This window comes from Equus przewalskii, chromosome 13, assembly GCF_037783145.1.
Source record: "Equus przewalskii isolate Varuska chromosome 13, EquPr2, whole genome shotgun sequence".
NCBI classification, from domain to species: Eukaryota; Metazoa; Chordata; class Mammalia; order Perissodactyla; family Equidae; genus Equus; species Equus przewalskii.
Window position 1 is genome coordinate 92,418,995 of NC_091843.1, and position 21,272 is coordinate 92,440,266.

Consider the following 21,272-nt stretch of genomic DNA (forward strand, 5'->3'; position numbering starts at 1 on the left):
CAGCCCACAACACTCCCCGACGCCCCGCGAGGGAGAGAGCACCAGGGCGCTTCCTTCCTGGCTCAACTTTGGGAATTTGGGTTCTTGCACACTCCAAGGATCGCACACTGAGCCATGTCCGTGACAGTCATCTCCCTGGAGATGGGACACAGGAGGGAGATACAAGTTGACAGCTCAGTTCTAGGAAAGGGGCCTCTTTCTAGGGCAGGACGTCAGCGGTGTGTCCTGAGCTCAGCCCTCCGATTCTGATTGTTGAGGCCCCTGCAGAACCAGGCTCCTCGGCTGCCCGCCGCAGGCGGACCACCTAGTCTCTCCTCAGCTGCCCGGAGCCCGGGTCAGGGTTGCCGGGTGAGCTGGTATTATTATGGACCTCCAGGTTCACTTTCCCAGAGTGCGGGGCCATCTGGATGGACGTAAAGAACAGGAGAAGGAGGACCCGGAGACGTAGACAGGGCACCCGCACAAGCAGCCCGGCGAGCAGAGTAGGGGCGCTCCCGGGAGAAGGGGCGGGGCAGCTACAGTGACCACGCCTTCTGCCTTGTGCATCCTGACCCCCTGACGCCAGGGGCGGACCCTGCAGGGACTGCCCCTCCCACAGCTGGCCAATTCCTGCAGGCAGGAAACAGCTCACCCAGAGCACGCCCTTCGAGTGCGAGCCCGCCGATGCAGAGCCCACACCCAGCGTCTCCCCTCACACTCTGGGCCACTGTCCCCCGTCCTCGTCGCCCCAGGGCAGGTTCCAGACAGCTGGGGACAGCCCCTACGGCCCAGAGCCTGCTGAAATTACTCAAACTAGCCAATCCTGAGCCTATTTGCCTTAACCTCACCTTTCCGCAGAAACCACAGCAAAGGCCTTGCCCACGGTTTCCCCTCACTCCTCTGCCTCCTGACAGACTGAGGGCTACTCCACGTGGCCCTGCTTGGTGTGGCTGTCCCCTCCTTTGGGATCTGTGAGGACAACAGCTATCTTTTCAATAACAGTCATGTCCTGATCTGTTAGTCTCACCATGCCTGAACACTACTACTACTAATAAAATCCCTATATTTTAAAACAGTGAGACAAGGCCCAGAGCCAGAGGTGGCAGGGGTGTGGCTGGGCTGCAAGCTCGAGATTTAGGGTGATTGTCCGGTGGCCATGTGCAGAGCAAGGGCTTATGTGGGAGGGGGATGTGACCAGGTTCCGGGACGTCCCAATGCCCAGATGCAGAAAAGTGGACTGGTTGTAGAGAGGCCAAGAGCAAAGATGGATGTTCTCGCGGATCTGGGGGGCTCATCCCAAATCCCTGCCCCTATGGGAACTGCACCAAAGCTGTCCTGGGGTGCTGGCCGACCCACGGAACCAGGAGGAGCAATGTGGTCATGGATGGGAACTGAGGCTGGAGCACAGGTGCCATCACCTGGGCTGTCTGTGTGTAGTGCCATCCCAGACAGAGACGTGGAGTGGACAGAAGCTCACGTTTGGGCCTTTGTGACTGCTTTTTAAATCCCTTCAGACACGGCCTGGTGCCTTCATTCAGCCCATCCTGGTAAGAACAGGTTATCTGACATTTTTCCAGGAGCAGCAGCACCCATCTCCTTTCTAAATTCCGAGGAAGTTGCAAATAGCATTAAAACTGCTTACTTCTAAAGGCAAAACCAAACATTCGTTGTGGAAAAACAAAGCCGTGGAATAAAAGTGAAGATCAGTCCACAGTGGCAAGGTTGAGTTACACAGGGTGTGTGCGGGCGCCGGGAGTTACACAGCCAGGGAAAAGGATTAGCGCGGCCCTCGAAAATCTGAAGGGAAGCCCTAAGAACAACCAGATAAATCTCTCTTATCAGAAGCACATTTTGCAAAATGATTGCCCCCCCCCCCCAATCTGTATAATAGGGAAAAATTCAGGAAAAGGTGTTACTACAGGTGGGGAGAAGTGGAGTAAGGAGCAGGGAAACAGGCAGATAGTCGCATGTGCCATTTGGGAAACCCATGCAGGTGTGGGTACTCTGCCAACCAAAGGCCACTGGGCCCGGTCACTGGCCACTGCACCTCAGCCCCCCGGAAAACCATTTCCTGAGCCCATTCCTGCTTTGGGGAAATTGCAGGAGGCTGTTACTTCTCCAGAAAGGTAATTTGTGCTTAGATTTTAGAATTTATTTGGAGTCCCAGCACAAGACTCAGGAAGGGTGCTAGGTAGAGAATCTGAAGTGCAGATAATACCAGAAGACGCGGCCGGGGTCTCTGGAATCGGCTCGAGGGAGCCTTTAAGGAGACCTGGTGGCGACCCTATTTCCCTGTCTGCGCCTGATTTATGGATGTAGAATTCCAAACGCGAAACCATCATCCCCACCCTGTCCACGACTCTCTCCCTCCTAAACGTGCCGGAAAAGCCCCACCTCTCCCAAAATTCTGGGCCTGCCAAGATGACGAAAGAACAGCCAAGAGCGTCGAGAAAGAAACTCCAAGTCAGTTGACACTGCGGGCGGCTCTGGGAAGAGCCAGTCCAGAGCCCGGGCTGCCCTCTCTGGCTGACTCCCCGCGGATGCGGTGCGCGCGCTGGGGGTCCCTGGGCGCGACGGGGATGCGCGGGGCTCGAGGAGAATGGATGGTGCACAGGCCAGGGGCCACAGAACCCCTCCAGGCCGCCTCGCTCTGGAGTCGTGGGCGATGGGGCGCCGGGGGCGCAAGGAGCGCAGCGCGGGTGGGCGGGCAGCGGGGCTCGAGGCCTACAGCAGCGCAGGGGCGCGGGGACGCAGGGGCGATGAGGAGTACAAGAGCGCGGGAGTGCCCGAACGCAGAGGGGTGTCGGGGGGCGCAGACCCCCACTGGCCGGCACGGTCCAGGGACCGCCCGCGCTGGACCAGAAGGAGCAGCAGCCTCTGGTGTCTTTTTCGAAAGGACCCGTCTCGATTGGTTCAAACTCAATCCAAACCGTTCCTCAGGAGAAACCGATTGGCTGAGGCGCCTTCTCGAGTTTTCCATTTTTCCGTTATTCCACGGCCTGTGCGGCGCCCCTCCGTTTGGTTTCTGAGTTCGGAATCTGTCGTTTTATGCACATTTCTGCCTTAATGTTTCCTCCCCTTGTCTTTCGTGTCCTCGTGATTTCCTGACACGCGTGTGACGCAGGAATGCGGCTGCTTGGGGGCGGGGCGCGGGGGTCCTTGAATAAAGCCCGGGGCGGGCCTGGCGTGTCCCCGGATGTGTCGGGGGAGAGGCCGGCGGTCCGCCCCCCCCCGTCCCCCTCCCCCCATCCCCACAGCTCTGCTTTCCCAGGTCCAGACCACCGTTCCTGAAAATATAAAAATACGAAATGTAAAGAAATACTCCTGTTATAAAATCTCCTTAAGTCTCGTTTTCAGATCCATGTGTTTTCTGTTTTATATCTCCTCCAACACTGCTGGAAGCTGCTACATTTACTCTCAACGCCCCTTAAGATACTTTAATCACTATACCTGGACAGTAAGTAAGAGAAGTAAACGGTATACACGTGGTGGGGGGTCACTCTGGTCGAAGAACATGTGACCAGAACCGCCCGTAGCTCGGGCGCGGCCTCCGGAGCGTTCTGCGCCGCACAGACCCCAGCCCGGGCGCGCGCGGTCCCTCCCAGGGTGGCCGGGCCGCTCAGGACCCAGGGGTGAGCGTGTCCTGCCCGGGCGCCGAGACGGGAAGGCGCTCACCAAGTCCGCAGGCTGTGCGGCCATCGCCGTGCGCGCTGCTGTTTCTCACACTTGTTTTCACCGTCCTGTCTCACCGCCCCAGCTGTGGTCGCCTGCCCTCCCTTCACACCTGCCTCTGGGATTTCACTGCAGACCTCCTCTTTTCTAGTTGCCGAAATAAAATGGAAACGGTCGCTTGGAAAAGATCACCCCGGAAAGCGACCCGGTCACCTTGGGCAGAACGAAGGCCAACACCTGCCTATCTCGGGTCCTGCGCACGTGGGTCCAGAGGCCCTCGGTGCGGGCGCAGCGGAGGGCAGGGCATTGGAGAGAAGGGGTCCCCGGCCCCCGCCACGCGGGGCATCTCGGGTGGCGGCAAGAAGACGGCCTTTGTCCGCAGGGAGCGCGCCGGAAGCTGTGCTGGAGGACTATGGCTGGCCAAGCCGTCTTTCTCTTCTCAATCCTGCAAGCATTTGCCTTTTCTCTGCAAAGCTCCATAACACGCCCTGTAATTTGACCCGCCCACCTTCCTCTGGCTGAACCCCAAGGATTAAAACTCATCCTCAGGAAGCTTTTGAGGTGTGCTTTGCGAATCTGCAGGGTGCTGCCTCCAGGCAGATTCCTCCCTCCCTCCCAGCAGGCTGTGTGCGCAGCGTTACCTTAGCTGCCCCCATATGGAGAGAATCAGCTTCCACGGAGGGAGGAAAAACCCAACATCTCTGTTTGCCACTGCAATGTTTCATTTATAGGAAATGCTCGTTTCTGAGAATTTTAAAGAGACCTGGTTTCTTGGCTGAGTGAGGAGAGAGCTCCCTGCACGTGCTCGTGGAAAAGGATGGCGTCATCGCGCTGCAGAGAAACCAGGGAGGATAAACTGCTCATTTCACGCAATTGCTCATTCAGTGTTTTTATGGACTTGCTACCAGCACCAGGCACTGCACTCTACAACCATTAAGAAAAAAAAGTTTTGATTTTGGGTTTTTTTTTTTTCTTTTATCATCTAAATTCATTTAAAAATTACTCTTTCAGGCTGTTACTCCCAGCCCCACCTGGATTCTGTTTTATAGACTGAGTGATTTGATTTGAATAATAGCTAGTATAATAGAACTGATTCCACTGTAGTAAAAAAAAAAAAAGAGAGCGAGACAGCAATGTGAGGCTGAGCTGCCAGCCACCATCTTTCCTTTTCTGCTCTTTGACTTTCTCTACCCCACTCTTCGCCTTCCATTTTCTTCCTCCCTCCCTCTCCCCCTCCTTTCTTCCTTCCTTTCTTTCTCACAAGGAGAACCTCAGTTTGCCCTATAGTGTGCCATCTGTCAATACATGATGTTGGTCTTTATCCCAAGACAGCTGCCTCAGTCAGCTCGGGCCACTCTGACAAGCACCACAGACAGCTACTCACAGTTATAGAGGCTGGAAGTCCAAGGTCAAGGAGCCAGCATGGTCAGGTTCTGGTGAGAGCACTCTTCCAGATTCAGGCAGCCACCTTCTCACTGTGTGCTCAAGTGGAACAGAGAAAAAGAGAGAAAAAGCAAGTTCTTTCCTCCTCATCTTATGAGGACGCTAACCCCCCCATGGGGCCACCCTCATGACTTCATCTAACCCCAATCACCTCCCAAAGGCCCCACCTCCAAATACTGTCACCTTGCAGATTAGGGTTTTCAACATATGAATTTGGGGATGGGGGACATAAACATTCAGTCCATTAATTCTGATCCTGATTTCCTGGCACTGACCGGCCTCTGTGTGGGAGCAGAGCAATTTCCAAATCTTAGAGCCTTAGAACTTACCTGAAGCCATTCCCAGAAACGCTCTCCTCCTATCCCACTCCACCTTTTCTTCCAAGCCTTCCCATGCCACAAGGAAGCCAAGAAACCTCACCAGGACCTGGTGGGAGAACCAGCTTCTCCAGGGGCTGGCAGCACCAAGGCAGGGTGAGGGGACTGTGTGTGCACAAACAGCCAGCACTCCCTCCTCCTGCATGGGGCCTGCAGGCCGAGGGGCAGCCAGGGCCACAGTGCCATGGGCTGGAACCGGGGCAGACAGCGGGGCTGCCCTGAGAATGCCCCAGTGCTCTGTTCAGTGCTCTGCTGTGGTCTTCTAGGAATTCTTAATAGTTTTTGGACAAGGCAGTCACATTTTCATTTTGCTCCGGGCCCTACAAATCATGTCACTGATCATGTGACACATCCATACCGCGTCCTACCCAAACCTCAAGCTCCTCGGTCACAGATTTCCTATGACAGATGTCTGGGATGAATACCTTTGCTGCTGAAGGAGTTCAGGACAGGCCGCCCCAAAATACGCCACGTTGTTGTGTTGATTATTTGGGGCTGAAGGCACTTGACAAACAGCTAATGCTGGAAGAGGCTTTCTCTGAAATCCTGTCTGCCTAAAGACAGGTCCTCCAGAGGAACTCGGCTGCCATCAGTCCCTCCTGGGAGTCTCCTCAACCAGAGAGACTGACTCGTCACTGGAGGCAGACTAGAAGGGCACACCCAGACTCGGTCACAAATGTCATGCCTCCTGGCTGGTCTCCTAAGGGCACAGTCATCTTTCCTGAAGTCATTTACTCTCCCTGAGAGGCCTACATCCCCCCTCCACTCCCCCTATGAAAACAGATCTAAGCTCTGAAATCCCGTCGCTTTTGGGATATTCACTTTTTCCCCCTGTGATGTCCTCATGCATGCAATATTAAACATGAATAAACTGGGATTCTTTTTTTCCTGTTAACCTGCCTGTTGTCAGTTTCTTTCATAGACCTAGCTATTGAACCCAGGAGGGTAGAGGGAAAATCTTTCCTCCCTGACATTACAAATGTGTTAACAGCTTCAATATCTTCTGCCAGTGAGCCTCAGTTGAGACAGAAAGCCATGCTGAGCATGGCGAATTGTAAGAACAGAAGGTAGCTTGTGGTCAGAGAGGTCTATGCCAAGGAGATCTACAGGCGAAAGGAGAGACTTTTGCTTTGAGTAAAATCAAGATCTCCTGTGCAAGATAAGCTTCAGACTGCTTCCAACGGTGCTGCTGGAGCGAGATCAATCATTTTTATGCATTGGTCATTAAGTCTCCGGTATAAAAAAACAGTAATGGTTACAAAAACGGGTTGAATAAATGATCCAGAAGAAAGCTTTTGTCTATTTCCTGAAGGTGCTTGTATTCAAAGACTTTTTTTAAGAAACGGAATCAGCAATTGTGGAATTGAGCACAATTTCATCTCCAGTACTTTCATCTTTCTTCTTCGGTAGAAATCTTAAGATTTCTGACTTGTTTTTTCCTCAGAAACTTAAACACAGAGCAATGCATTTTTATTTTGTTAATGTTTCTCTTCTACACACCACATGATAAATATTAGTCTGTCTTTTAAATGAGATTCAATATCCAAATGTTAAAAAATCTAGGTCGTGGTTAGCGTGGAGCTGGTGCCAAGCACCAGACTTCCAGCGCCAGCTCCCACCTCACCGGCTGCTTCCCTTGGGACATGTTTGCCTCCGCCCTTGCTATTTGTCTGTGAGATGGAGCTGACAGCGCGCACCTGGGAGGGCCGTTATGAGCACTACATTGAGTTAAGTACTTATTAAGTGGTTACCTAGTTCATAATGAGCTCTATAGAAAGGTTTGTTAGATAAACTACATATTTTTAAAGTAAACAGATAAAATGGCTAATGCTGAGCATGTCCAAAGCGGCTCAGGGGACCTGCAATCTCAAGATGCCCGATGGCCTTCAGAAGATGGACTCGCATGTACAGGGCGCGGCCTCAGCATACAGGTTTCTTCATTCAACAAACACTGACTGGGCCTCTGCTATGTGACAAGCTCTGTGTTCACCCTGGAGATTCAGAAATGGAAGACACATTTCTTGCCCTGGAGATTACAGCTTAGTCTATGTTCTGGTGGGAGAGAGAAAGGCTCATGCTCCGTATTTATGTGCCGTGGGCACAGAGGCAGCCCAGCTGAGGCAGCCCCGGTTGTTGCTGGGTCAGTTCTGAGGAGAGGACGAAAGGGGGCCAACAGGACTTAAGCACTAAATACATGCCTGCACCCTGCCGGCTGCCTCCCACCCGTTGACTCTCAGCACCCCATCGCGCAGGCATTGACCTCCTCAGTTTACAGAAATGGAGGGGCAGAGGAGGGAGGGGGCCCAGCACAGGCTATCTGAAGGGTTGAGGCCCTGGCGCATCTCTCCTCCCTGATCTTCCTCATTCCCAAACCTTCCAGGGAACAACGTATCCCGTTTCAGCTTCAAATGTATGCTGGTCTTGGTATCTTGAAAGCACCTTACTAACTAACCTGAACACAGTGAGCCATTTTGTCTTTTGGGGGCGCTGTTGTTCCCTGGCCTGTTTGGATAATGCTCTGGCTGGTTCAAGCCGCCAGGTGAATGACCTCCAGTCCAGAGTTTCGTAAACCCTGACATGCCTACCAATCTTTTAAAAATGCAGATTCTGACTCAATACGTTTGAGGCAGGGCCCAAGATGCAGCATTTCTAATGAACTTGCCAGGTGATGCTGAAATAAGTGAGAAATGCGAGTTCACAACACCTTATATTTGCTTTGCGAGTTAGAATAATAAGGGAATTTAACCCTGTGTGCATAGGAATTAGCTTAATAGGGGAGACAACTTGGGAGCTGGTGACTTCTGTTGAAAACAAGACAGCAGTCCCCAAACGGAATCACTTAAGCAAGGCCCCAAGTCACCAAACCAAGACTTATTAATTACAGTTCCTGCTCTCCCAGATTGGAATCCTGACCAGTCAATCAGGAATCACAGCACTAGGTAGGTAACCTGCCTGATAGACCCCCGCTGTTCCCTGAAGGAAAGTAACCTTGCAATAACCAACCTGCTTTTTTGCCTAGTATAACTTCCTTGTTCCTGCTTCCTTCTGCCTATAAAAGTCTCATTTTGTACGGCTTCTCAGAGCGCCTTTCTATCTATTAGATTGGATGCTGCCCCATTCGAATCAAACTTTGCTCAAATAAGCTTTTAAAATGTTTGATATACCTTAGTTTCTCTTTTAACAGTTCCATAAGCCTGTGCTCTGAAGAGTACTTAGGGAACAATAATAGTATCGAACCCTTGGAGACATGAGACTACATGAGATCATCCATGTCAAGCACTCAGCATATGGCTGTCACCTCAGAGGGCTCTGTCCCCTAGGCATTAATAAGGATACGAAGGATTAGTGTTTCCTTTGAAACCCATGCAACTCCTCCCTCCAGTTAAGCCGGCCCCGTTGCTACACTTCCAATATAAGCACCTTAATATATTTTTAGTACAAGTTTCTCTCCTTCCTAAAGAGTCTTTGGCATTTACTCTCGAATCTAAGAGAAATTTATCTCCTTGGCTTTTGGGGGAAAAAATATTGGAAATAAATGGTTAAGGCAGTTGGAATCTCCCATTCCCATTCTTCTGCTGAATAAACATCAACTTTCCCTCCCTACCTCTTGGCGTCAGAAAGAAATGACCCCTGTATTTGCCTCCTAGCCAGAAAAGACCGAGACGTGGGCTTAAAACCGGTTTTTATTTCCTGTTTTCGCTCCGTCCAGGCAGGAATAAACGAAGACACCTCTCCCGTTACAACAAATGGTTTGAACAAAGATGCTCTGCTTGACTCCGTGCGCGCAGCAGACGCGCCTTCGGATTGGTTGGACTATTGTCCAATAGGAAAGAAGAGCCGGGATCCACTATTTACATAAACTTTTCGCGGTCCCTGCGGCGGGCGGGCTGGCTATCCAATAGGATTGTACAGCTTTGGAGCCTTCATTTGAATATGGAGATGATAAATAGCGGTGCCCAGGCTACGTTCCACTCGTCTCGCTCCCGTTAGGCTGCGTCACTCTGTCTATCCGTCACTATGCCAGAGCTCTCCCGTTCGGCGCCGGCGCCCAAAAAGGGCTCCAAAAAGGCTATTAGCAAGGCGCAGAAGAAGGACGGCAAAAAGCGTAAGCGCGGCCGCAAGGAGAGCTACTCCATCTACGTGTACAAGGTGCTGAAGCAGGTCCACCCCGACACCGGCATCTCGTCCAAGGCCATGGGCATCATGAACTCGTTCGTCAACGACATCTTCGAGCGCATCGCCAGCGAGGCCTCCCGCCTGGCGCACTACAACAAGCGCTCGACCATCACGTCCCGCGAGGTGCAGACGGCCGTGCGCCTGCTGCTGCCCGGCGAGCTGGCCAAGCACGCCGTGTCCGAGGGCACCAAGGCCGTCACCAAGTACACCAGCTCCAAGTGAGGCGCGCCGCGCGCCCCGGAACCCAAAGGCTCTTTTCAGAGCCACCTCCCTGTTCAGAAAGGAGCGTCCCACGTAGTCTGGCTGTGACGGGCTGTTGGGTGGGTGCTGTGGGGGAGACGGGCGTGCGTGACGGGGACGCGAGTCCCGCAATCAAGCTAAGCGGTTTACCCAGCGGCGTACGACCCGCGAGGCCCGCGGGGTGAGCCTCGGCCCCGCCGGAAGCCGGACAAGGCCCGGGCCCGGCGCTTGCGGGCGTGCGCCACACGGGGCCTGCGTGTCTGCGCGGGGCGAGCGCCGTGCTGGTGCCGGCGCGCCTTCTCCAGGAAGGCCTCGTGCTGCCTCCCCCTTACCGTGTTCCCTCGTGGGTCGGGACGCGTGTGTGGCCGTGGTGCTCGGGGAGGCCCCGGTGTTGGCGCGCAGCGCCCTAGGGCGTCCTCGCCTTTGCCACAGGGCGGCCGCGGGAGCTTCCTGCGAGAAGCGTTTTAGCAGCATTGAGTCTAAGCAGCCCCTTGTGGGCAGTACGCGTTCCTGCTTGAAAAATCAAGACGGCCACCGCGCAGACACCGGTCTCCTCCCTCTCTCTCAGCTACAATCTCTCAGATCAGAAGATTGTGATGTTTTACCCGGAAACTATATACTTTCTAAGCTCACTTTCAGTCAATGGGGGCCGGCCCTGTGGCAGAGCGGCGAAGTTCACGTGCTCTGCTTCGGCGGCCTGGGGTTTACTTGGTTCGGATCCTGGGTGCCGTCGCGGCAGGCTCATCAGGCCGGGCCGAGGTGACGCTCCGCACAGCACGACCGGAACATCGTACAGCTACGTGCTGGCGGCTTTGGGGAGAGGGAAAAATAAAACAAATGTAGCACCTTTTTAAAACAGTGAGTCATACCACAGTATGCATAATGGATGACCCATCATAAATGAGGCGTGCAGGCCTGACGGGGGACCAGGCGGTGTCCCACGGTGCTGGTGACTCCCAAACCACCGAGGACGCCTCCGAGAGCAGCCCAGTCTCCAAGAGCCAAAACGCCTTCTGGGAGCGGCATCGGAGGCTGGGTTCCCACAGCTGGGCAGGGGCTGTTTCACTTCCGCGGCCTCAGGGCGCGCACCATCTGCAGTGACTGCCACGCATTCGGCAGTTTAACCTCTTACTGTCAACGTAGTAAATTCATCGTCTAGCACTTGCAGTTACTTCTTAAAAGGACAGTTTTTCTCCCTTTCATAGTCTTTGGTTTAGGCCATAATAACTAGCAAATTTGGCTTGAAATTTCTAGGTCAAGTGGGGTGCAGTCTCTCAAATGCATTTCAGATTGTATACCTGCAAAATATCCCCCCAGTTCCAGGTCTTTAGTTTAACCGTTTACCTTAGTTATTTCAGACTCAATATTTCCATTGTGATGCATCCTAGTTACCTTTGTCTCTATTCTCAGATGCCTGGTGAACTGCCTTCATTTAACCTTCAACTGAACACCTTTTTCAGTTGTAACATTATAGACATGGGTTCTGTGTATGTCCCAATTTTCTTGATCATAAAATCTCAATGGCAGGGCCTGTGTCACCTTCTTGCCTCTTCCTTAACAGCTTCGGTCCCAGAAAACAGGCTGGGGCTGCCTGTGCAGCCTCAACGCCACTGTTCAGCAAATAGAGGCAACGTTTTTTTTTGTTTACTTCAAGCTAATTGTGTCCCAGAGAAGTCAAAAGGACTGAGAAATTAATGTTTTGCATTACTACACAACAAAACTTATTTTTATATTATTGTATTTGGGAATTGTAACGTTCATTTTACGTCATTTCATTTTTGGTACTAAGCAGTCTTGTCATCTCTGCTAGCACAATCTATTCCACTCACTCGGCTAGAGACAGTTTCCTTGTATTAAACTTGTGTTTTAAGCTCGTTAAGGCAGAGAACCTCGTGGAACTGAGAGACAAATTTCACGTGGCGAGTGATCATTAAGATATTCACTCCCAATTTAAGAGGCTCAGGGCTTGGACCCAGCCAGCAAACAGACCCCTGCTTCATAGAGGAGAGAACTGGATTCTACAGTTCAGAAAATAGTATGTATCTTGAGAGGATTAAGGTTGCTGACTTTTGATGACAGATCACTGTTTAATTTTTGGATAACTAGGAAGGCAAAGAACTGAGTAAAACAGCTATGACAAGATTTCCATTTCTACATTCTCATTTTTGGAAATGTTTCAGAGCGTAGATCTATAAAACAAAACAAAGACAGAGCATGCTATCATTGTATACTGCTGTCATTGTAAGCACACCACCACTGTAAACGCCCATGGATGCATGAACTAAGGGAGTCAGACAGGAAGGCAGGGAGGGACCACCACCCGTTTCATTAAAATCGGCAGATTTCACTAAAGTTTTTCGTTTGATAATTATCTATCAAAGCTTTTGTTTTCAACAATTGTGTGCCGTCCACAGGATTTTTTAAACACTGACTTTGTTACCTACAAGTACTTTTAAATTTCAATTTACATACTTCTTTTGTAGAGAAAAGTGGTAGATAAAACACTTAACTAAAGAGTAAATCTTATATTAGCATGAAATTCTAAGGCAATAGTGGAATGGAAATATGAGTTAAGGGAGAAAAAATCATCTAAAATACCTCATCGTTAACGAGAAACGTGATCACGTATTTTATAAATTATGGTAGTAAATTGATATTCCAAAAGATACCTTTACAAGATTAATCTGATCATTTTGTTTTTAAAGCGTCTTATATTGGGATTTGCATCCTTCAACTATTTCAATTAACGATAAAAATATTTTAGATACCAAGTCTGAAACGTATAAAGTTTAAAAAATTCTTTTAGAGCGGACCCAACGAGGGAAAAGGAATGGGGGTTTCCAGCCGCCTTGCCGAAGACGCTGGGGGCAGGGGACCTTTCCTCCGCAGCCGCGCCCACCCAGCCTGGCACGCGACTAGCTTCCTTTGGACAGACGATTTGCAAAAGCACGATTATCTTTTATCGAACATCTGTTTCTTGCCTGAGACCATGACACTTCTCAATACATCTAATTCACAAAACGGCTCAAGGAAGCGGTTATTAGGGATCTCTTTTTTACAAACAAAAAACAAGCCAAGAAAAAAGCAGGCAATGTCCTTTCCAGAGCTAAGAGTTTTCATTCCGAAGAGCTTTCCCTGAGCCAAGATGACTTTCCCAATAAACACCATGAATTCAAAGAAAGACAAATGTGCGTCACTACAGCTTCATGAAAAACTTATGTGGCTTAACGGGGGAAAAGCTAATTCGTTTGGGGAAAAGAAATTCTTCTTTTCGTAAATTGATCACCCCCCCAATCGGCCCAGACTTAAAGCTACCCACACCAGGGGTCGGCTTATTACATGCTGCACGCACAAGGCGCTGCGTTTTCACCGAGCTTCCGTTTCCTTTTCGGTTTCAAAACATCCTGCCATTGCAGGATCCCTCCACGTAAACATTTTCTTGGAAACGTTCATTGCTCGAAAATAAAAATGTCTAGTCTAGGCAGGGATGCAGCGCCAGGCGCCACCACCGAAGCTGCGCGCCAACACCCGGGGCCTCAGCAGGCGCGTCCTCTGGTGCACCTCCGGGCTCCCCCGTCAGGGAGACGGATGTGGGGGCAGTGGTACGAGATCTCTCTGGCGTAGATGATCCGCGCCCCCTTACCCACACGGCGCACGCCATGCGGAGACACTCCGGGCCCTGAACGGAGTCACGCGCGCAAGCGCCGGAAATGCACTTTCCATCCGCCAAAAACCCTTTGAGCTGACAGCTACTTCGCCTGGTGTTGCGTTAATAGTGCTGGGCGGACGCAAAGTGCTCCATTGTCGCCCCAGTTTTTGTCCCCGGTCTCTATGGAGGGCAGTCAGCGTTCTTGCCTTTCTGTCTCGTACACCCGAGCGCGCGCGCACGGTTCCGCCGGGGCCCCTCCCACTAATCCGGGAACCGCTAGTGCGCTTACGAAACCGGGCTTACACAACATTCCATCGTGTTCGAACCCCTTTCTCGATCGTGTGGGTGGCTCTGAAAAGAGCCTTTGGGTTCCGGGGCGCGCGGCGCGCCTCACTTGGAGCTGGTGTACTTGGTGACGGCCTTGGTGCCCTCGGACACGGCGTGCTTGGCCAGCTCGCCGGGCAGCAGCAGGCGCACGGCCGTCTGCACCTCGCGGGACGTGATGGTCGAGCGCTTGTTGTAGTGCGCCAGGCGGGAGGCCTCGCTGGCGATGCGCTCGAAGATGTCGTTGACGAACGAGTTCATGATGCCCATGGCCTTGGACGAGATGCCGGTGTCGGGGTGGACCTGCTTCAGCACCTTGTACACGTAGATGGAGTAGCTCTCCTTGCGGCTGCGCTTGCGCTTCTTGCCGTCCTTCTTCTGCGCTTTGGTGACGGCCTTTTTAGAGCCCTTCTTCGGCGCGGGAGCCGCTTTGGACGGGTCAGGCATGATGGCGAATCTCTCTAACTAAAAAAAGCCCAACCTCTGAGCAACTCTATTTATAAGTCTTATATTCAAATGAAGGATTAGGAGTGTCTAATTTCTGATAGGGTCAAGTGTAGTGTAACGTCATCACTGGGAAAGGCATATGCAAATTAGGGGATGCCGGCTTCCTATTCTGATTGGTTACCGTCGACATCCAATGGGACGGTGCTGGCTCGCCTACCTCCGGATCATATATAAAGGCTCACGGGCCGGCTGATTTTGTCATTTCGCGTTTTGGTTTTTAGGTCTTTTCTCTGTTCACTTGCTGTTCGGAAATGTCGGGCCGTGGTAAGCAGGGCGGCAAAGCGCGCGCGAAAGCCAAGTCGCGGTCTTCGCGCGCAGGCTTGCAGTTCCCCGTGGGGCGCGTGCACCGGTTGCTCCGTAAAGGCAACTATTCGGAGCGCGTGGGCGCCGGCGCGCCGGTCTACCTGGCGGCGGTGCTCGAGTACCTGACAGCCGAGATCCTGGAGCTGGCGGGCAACGCGGCGCGCGACAACAAGAAGACGCGCATCATCCCGCGCCACCTGCAGCTGGCCATCCGCAACGACGAGGAGCTCAACAAGCTGTTGGGCCGCGTGACCATCGCGCAGGGCGGCGTCCTGCCTAACATCCAGGCCGTGCTGCTGCCCAAGAAGACGGAGAGCCACCACAAGGCGAAGGGCAAGTGAGGCCGCGGCGGCCGGCCGGGAACGGCCGTGCGCCCCCGGGCACCCGTGACACCAAAGGCTCTTTTCAGAGCCACCCACAGCTTCGAGGAAAGAGCTGCGCTGAGCCCGCTCCTGTGTGCGCCGGCTGCAGTCCGGGCGCACGGGGAGCCCGGCCCCACCGTGATGGGCGTGCGCCGAAGCGGAGGGGGGCCGGCCTGCCTGTTCGTTCGATCCAGGCAACACTCCTGCGACACGTGTCTACTCCTTCCTTGAAACACCCAAATCTTTCCTGGGGTTCTGATCCCAGTGATCCCGAAGGTATCCTTATTATAGCCGGAGACAGGTTATCTTGGGCTCTTCAAATCACTCGGTTACGTCTAGGCATCTTGGATTTCAGGAACAACCGGGGCGATTAACGGAATATTATAAATACTCCTAATCTTGACAAAATTTGCCGTTTGAAATTTCGGTATATAAATCTAATGATTTACAACTAAAATGTATGAGTGCTTGAGAGACAAAATTGCAAAGCTTTGAAGAGAACATGAGGTCCATTGGAATTCACTGATCTAATTTATTGGGTTGGAAATTCTTACAAAGTCTTGGGATGGGTTTGTGTGCTAGGTTTTAAACATTTAAAAAGAATCAAACTATGTTTTTAAAGGAATTGTAAACTTTTCAAGGAAATTCAGTTGTAAATAAGATCGTCATTAAAGGAATTCACTATGTTTGATTTGGGTCTGTCAAACATTAAAGAGCTCCTTAAATTGATAAAATTAGTAAAATAGCTTGTACTTTGATAAAGAAAACTGAATTCAGTAAATTTCAAATGAATATTGTCAGAACCAGATTAAGTAGTATATATGTAGGGTCTTAAGATGATTGTGAACTCCATGTTCTGTTATAAAGTAGGGTTGGAGAGTTGCAGACATGCTCCTGGCAAAATCAGCTGAGAAATGAGAACTTTAACAACACCTGCTGCATGGGGAAGGAGAAATTAAATGGTTAATTCATGGTAATCCCTTAAAAAATAACGCCTGGCACAAAATAAGAGCTAAGTATGTGTTAGTTATTCTTGTCATCGTTATCCTTACTATTTTCATTAATTTTTTCTTATAACCACACATACTGACGAGTAAGACAGTTTGGGAATATAACAGGAAAACTAAGTCTACTCAAACCAGGGATCCTTGGACACCATCTGGAGCTAACCACGGATCTCCTGGGCCTTAGAAAATGTCGTAGCGCTGTGAAACTATTTGCACCAAAACTTGATAGGAACTGCGCTGTCCATGTGGATGAAAACGCGGGTCTCCCTGCAGTGTAGGCAGACAGCAGGACCCACGTTTTCCAGTGGGCTCCATTCAGTGACCGCACTATGAGGACTGTGCAGACATCATGGAGCCTTCTGTACATCCGGCCATTATGTTTCCAGAGACGGCCTTCAATTCCACCTGAAATCTGTGTCTGCGTTAATACTGAGGTAGATGAGTGTATGTGTTCAAATTTCTCAGTTGGTATTTAAGAAGAAAGGTTTTTCAGGGGTAGAGGGCTCAGGTAACCCAAGTACCACCATGGAGCTTCAGAGTTTTAATTCCTCACCCCGGGTGTTAGGAGGGAGCAGCCCCTCATTGGTCTCCTCTAGGCTCAGCTGTCCCTTATACAGCCATAACCACAGGAAATATTTAATTTTCAACTTGATAAGTGTACCCAAAAAAATTAAGTCCAAAGATGCAGTTTTTCAGGAGCGTTAGCCACACGTGGTCAGTGGCTGTCACATTGGACTGCACAGATGTCGGTCTCCATCATTGCAGAAAGTGCATTGGACGGCTCTTGTCTAAAATCTCATCTGTCAGGGGTTATCAGGTTCAGAAAAGCGATGCAACGTCCAGAGTTGCCTGCCTCTGCGGGAGAAAGCCCGTCAGACTCGTGCTTAAAGAAGAAAGCTCCACGTGGCCCAGCAATTCCACTCCCAGGTCTGTACCCCAGAGGCCTGAAGGCAAGGGCTCAGATGCTCGTACACTCACACTCACAGCAGCCTTTTCATAGCTCCCAAGGCAGAAACAGCTCAAACATCCATAACAGGTGGATCAATAGACTAAATGTGGTCTATCCATACGATGGAATATGATTCAGCCACAAAAAGGAATGAAGCTTGACACAGCCTACGAGATAGATAAACCTCAAAAACACTGCTAAGTGAAAGAAGCCAGACACAAAAGGCCGCATGTTATGACTCCATTATACGAAACGTCCAGAATAGGCAAATCCAGAGAGAGAAAGCAGATTAGTGGTTGCCAGGGGCTGGTGGGGGGACATGAGGAGTAACTGCTTAACAGGTACAAGGGTTCCTTTTGGGGTGATAATGTTTTGGAACCAGAGAGAGAGAATGGTTGCACAGCATTCTGAACGCCACACTGAATTCTTCACTTTAGAATGGTGATTTTATATTATGTGAACTTCACCTCGACTTAAAGAGAAATCTCAATCTAATACACGGATACACACCAAAAAGAGGAAGAGCAGGAGGAGTCTCAGTGGCTTCATCGCTTTTATCCAGTAGGCGGAAGATGAGGTAGACCGGGCTGCCGTCCCCCACAGCAGCATCCCTCTGAGACCACGTGGGAAGACAGGCGTGGAGTCCCTTTGGCTGGCCGCCAGGTGTCGCTCTGCCTGCTTCTGCGGAGCTCTGTGGTCTTTCCCTTGCCCACTGCAGCACATCCCACGCTCCGTTCTCCTGGGCTTGGGTCTGTCCCCAGCCCCTGCCCCATGTCTAGTCTTTCCTCCCCACTGCGTCAGTTCCCATAAGCTCTCCAACATGTTGGAGAATCTCCCAAGTGAAAAAGCAAATGGATCCCCTCAGTTCTGTGCTCTCTGAGACCCTGAGCTAGAGCATTAGGTGACACTCCTCATGGAGGACTGGGTCACCGGTTCCGAGTGCCGTGCGGTCTGGGCTGGGCTGAGCTGTTGTCCCCATGCTGCCCTGTCACATGGAGGCCCTGCCCTGGTCGTCAGAATCAACCTCGTGCCCCTATTGCTCACCAAGCCTCAGAAAGGCTCTGCTTCCTCCCAGGCCAGCGCAACAAACTCTCTCAACTGCATCCTCACCTCGGTGCGCTTCCCTGCCTTCTTCCCTCCCTCTCTCCTGGTCGGCTCTGTCCCTAGCAGGTCTTCAGGGCTCCAGGGACACCAGGTCCTGGTGCTTCTCTCCTCCAGCCTCCCCTGTGGGCGCTGCCCTTGGGCCTTGAGGCCGCCCCCATCGCCTCTGCTCTGTCCCCTGCTCCCCCAGCCCTGGGTGGGCCTCCTTTGGTCATGTCCCTACAGTTCTCTCCTGCAGGACGATGGATCAGCTTGAAACATCCCGGATCATGGGTCTGCGGGCCCCCAGGGAAGCTGGTGGTCAGTGAATATGCTGAAGGCTGGCTCATGGGCATTTGGGGTGAGCTGGAGTTCAGGGATGGATCAGCTGATAGGGCAGTTGGTTAGAGTGGGGGTCAGTTGGTCAGCTGGGGGTCAGCAGCGGATCAGTCACAGGTGGGTGGGAGGTCCCTGAGAAGGTGCTGACCTGGCATCTTCTCTCACACATCTGGGTGCCTCTTTCTCCTCACAGTCTCTTTCCATGACTGATTCAGACTTCCTTACATGGTCCCAAGAAGACGAAGAATCCCCAGGAGCCCTGAGGCCTGGCCTGCACACTGTCGCTCCTCCCACATGCTATGGGGAACAGCCTCTGCTCCGGATACAAGGAACCAACCACAAGGGTCACGCTGCCCTCTGCCTCGGGTCCGTGGCTCCATCGGAGGCTTCATCTGCTCTGCCCTCATCCAGGCCAGGCTTTTAGTGAGGTCCAAGGTCATCCACAGCGACGTCTTCCTGGAGTGCCAGGCTCCCCTGGAGTGCCAGGCTCTGACGTCCCTGACTGTACTGTGGGTGCAGGGCACACCCCCCACACGGCCACCTCCCCAGTCTTCCCTAGCTGGTAAGTGGTCCCACCGTGCACTGGTGACTCAAGTAAATAAAATAAACAGATGAATGGAAGCTTTCCTTCATCCGTTCCTTCCCATGATTGCCCACAGGGAGACCAACAGCAAGTGGGCAGAAGTCAGGAGGGCAGGTCCCTCTCCCCGTGACACCTGCCGTCATCCTAGTCCTGGATGACACTTGTCATGGGCTGCAGGATGGTACCCCCTTCCCCCCAAGAAACATATCCACGTTCTAATGCCCAGAACCTGTGACTGTACCTCATTTGGAAAAAAGGTCTTTGAAGGTGTAACTAAATTAAGGATCTTGGGAAGAGGAGGTCATCTTGGATTAGTGCAGGCCCTAAATCCAATGACAAGTCCTCATAAGAGAAGACACAAGAGAGCCAAGTGATGGCAGAAGCAGAGATTGACGCAGTCACAAGCCCAGGGACACCTGGAGCACTGGGAGGTGGGAGAGGCAGGAAAGACCCTCCCCTGCAGCCTCCAGAGGGTGCACACAGCCTGCCCACACCTTGACCTTGGACCTCTGGGCCCCTGACTCGGGAGAGATACATGTCTGCTGTTTTAGGCTCCCCAGCTTTGGTGATTTGTCACAGCAGCCGTGGGAACCTCATGCACCATCATTTCTTACCTGAACTACTTCAGCAGCCTCCCTACCAATCTCCCACTGCCCACACTAAAACGTATGTGAGATTCTCAAAAACTTAATTCCCTTGCTTGAGAATAAAATCAGTCAATGGAATCAGCCATATCAACAGGTAGAAGGAAAGGAGAATCATGTAATCATCTCCATTGATGCAGAAGAAGCATTTGAGAAAATCCAACACCCACTCATGGTTTAAAAATAAATAATCTGGACAAACCAGAAACAGAGGAGAATTCCCTCAACCTGATAAAGAGCATGTGCAAAATCCTGCACCTGAGAACACAGTTCATGGTGAAAGATCGGACACTTTCCCTCTAAGATCAGGAACAAGGAAATGATGTCTACCTCACCACTCATTCAATGCAGTGTTGGAAGTTCTAGCTGTTGCAATAAGGCAAAAAAGAAAAAAAGAAAAATGAGAGAGAGAGAGGTCATGGAGAGTGGAGAGGGAAGGAAGATGAGGCATATAGATTGGAAGAAAAAAAATGAAACTATCTTTATTTGCAGATGATATGATTTCTACATAGAACATACCAAGGAATCTCTGAAACAACTCCTAGAACCAATAAGTGAATTCAGTGAGGTGTCAGGGTATGAGATCAACACAAACATCAATTACATTTCTATACATAAACAATGAACATGTAAAAACCAAAATTAAAAACACAATACCATGTCAAATCATTCCAAAGAAAATAAAACTGGTATAAATCTAACAAAACATGTACAGAATTTGTCTGCTGAAAATTACAAAATGATGGTTAAAGAAATCACAGATGATCTAAATAAATGGAGAAACATACCATGTTCATGGATTGGAAGACTCAACATAGCAAAGATGCCCGTTCTCCCCACACTGACCCACAGGTTTAACGGAATTCCTATCACAGTCCAGCAAGGCCTCTTGTAGGCACAGACAAGCTTGTTCTAAAACTCACGTGGAAGGGCACAGGCCCCAGAGTAGCTAAAATGGTCTTGAAGAAGAAGAATAAAGTGGGAAGAATCACTCTACCCGACGTTTAGCCTTGCTATACAGCCCCAGAAGTCAGGGCAGTGGGTGTCGCAGAGGGACAGACACACGGATGAACAGGACAGAACAGAGACCCAGGAACAGACCCACACGAATCTGCCCAACTGATCTTTGATGGGAGCAAAGGCAATTCAACGGAGGAAGGAGAACCTTTAACAAGTGGTGTTGGAACAATGGGATGTCCGCAGAAAATGAACCTCGAGCTAAATCTCCCACTTTGTGAAAATTAACTCAAATAACGGACTTAAATATACAACAAAAAATTATAAAACTTTCAGGAAAAACATAGGAGAAAATCTTCAGAATCCAGGGCTAGGCAAAGAGCGCTTGGACTTGAGCGAGCCCTAAAGCATGATTCGTAAAAGGAAACACTGGTAACTTGATCTCATGAATATTAAAAGCTTTTGCTCGGCAAAAGCCCATGAGATGAGGACGAAAGGACAAGCTACAGAGTGGAAGAAGATATTTGCAAACCATCTATCTGAAATAAGGACTAGAATCTAGAACACATAAGGGACTCTGAAAACTCCATAGGGAAGAAGCACACTCGGTTCTTGAATGGGCCAACGCGGAGCCCCCTCGGCCATCACTCTCTCCAGGCCTCCACCAGGCAGCCACCTCCG

At 51.0% G+C, this 21,272-nt stretch overlaps 3 protein-coding genes and 1 long non-coding RNA gene across 4 annotated transcripts; 2 read left to right on the plus strand and 2 right to left on the minus strand.

The window, feature by feature from the left end:
- Nucleotides 1–3,306: 3,306 nt before the first annotated feature.
- LOC139075205 (uncharacterized) lies at nucleotides 3,307–10,346 on the minus strand. The gene is made up of 3 exons (XR_011525372.1): nucleotides 10,220–10,346; nucleotides 5,036–5,126; nucleotides 3,307–4,575 (listed from the first exon to the last, which is right to left on the minus strand). It is a non-coding gene; the product is annotated as an uncharacterized lncRNA (long non-coding RNA).
- LOC103560826 (H2B.U histone 2) lies at nucleotides 9,143–13,074 on the plus strand. The gene has a single exon (XM_008535111.2). The coding sequence runs from the start codon at nucleotides 9,489–9,491 to the stop codon at nucleotides 9,867–9,869; it is 381 nt and encodes a 126-aa protein (XP_008533333.2). The 5' UTR covers nucleotides 9,143–9,488; the 3' UTR covers nucleotides 9,870–13,074.
- On the minus strand, nucleotides 11,585–15,021 carry LOC103560825 (histone H2B type 3-B). Its single transcript, XM_008535109.2, has one exon. The coding sequence runs from the start codon at nucleotides 14,305–14,307 to the stop codon at nucleotides 13,927–13,929; it is 381 nt and encodes a 126-aa protein (XP_008533331.2). The 5' UTR covers nucleotides 14,308–15,021; the 3' UTR covers nucleotides 11,585–13,926.
- H2AC25 (H2A clustered histone 25) lies at nucleotides 14,619–15,723 on the plus strand. Its single transcript, XM_070569966.1, has one exon. It carries the CDS (start codon nucleotides 14,619–14,621, stop codon nucleotides 15,009–15,011), a length of 393 nt encoding a protein of 130 aa, XP_070426067.1. The 3' UTR covers nucleotides 15,012–15,723.
- Nucleotides 15,724–21,272: the final 5,549 nt, after the last annotated feature.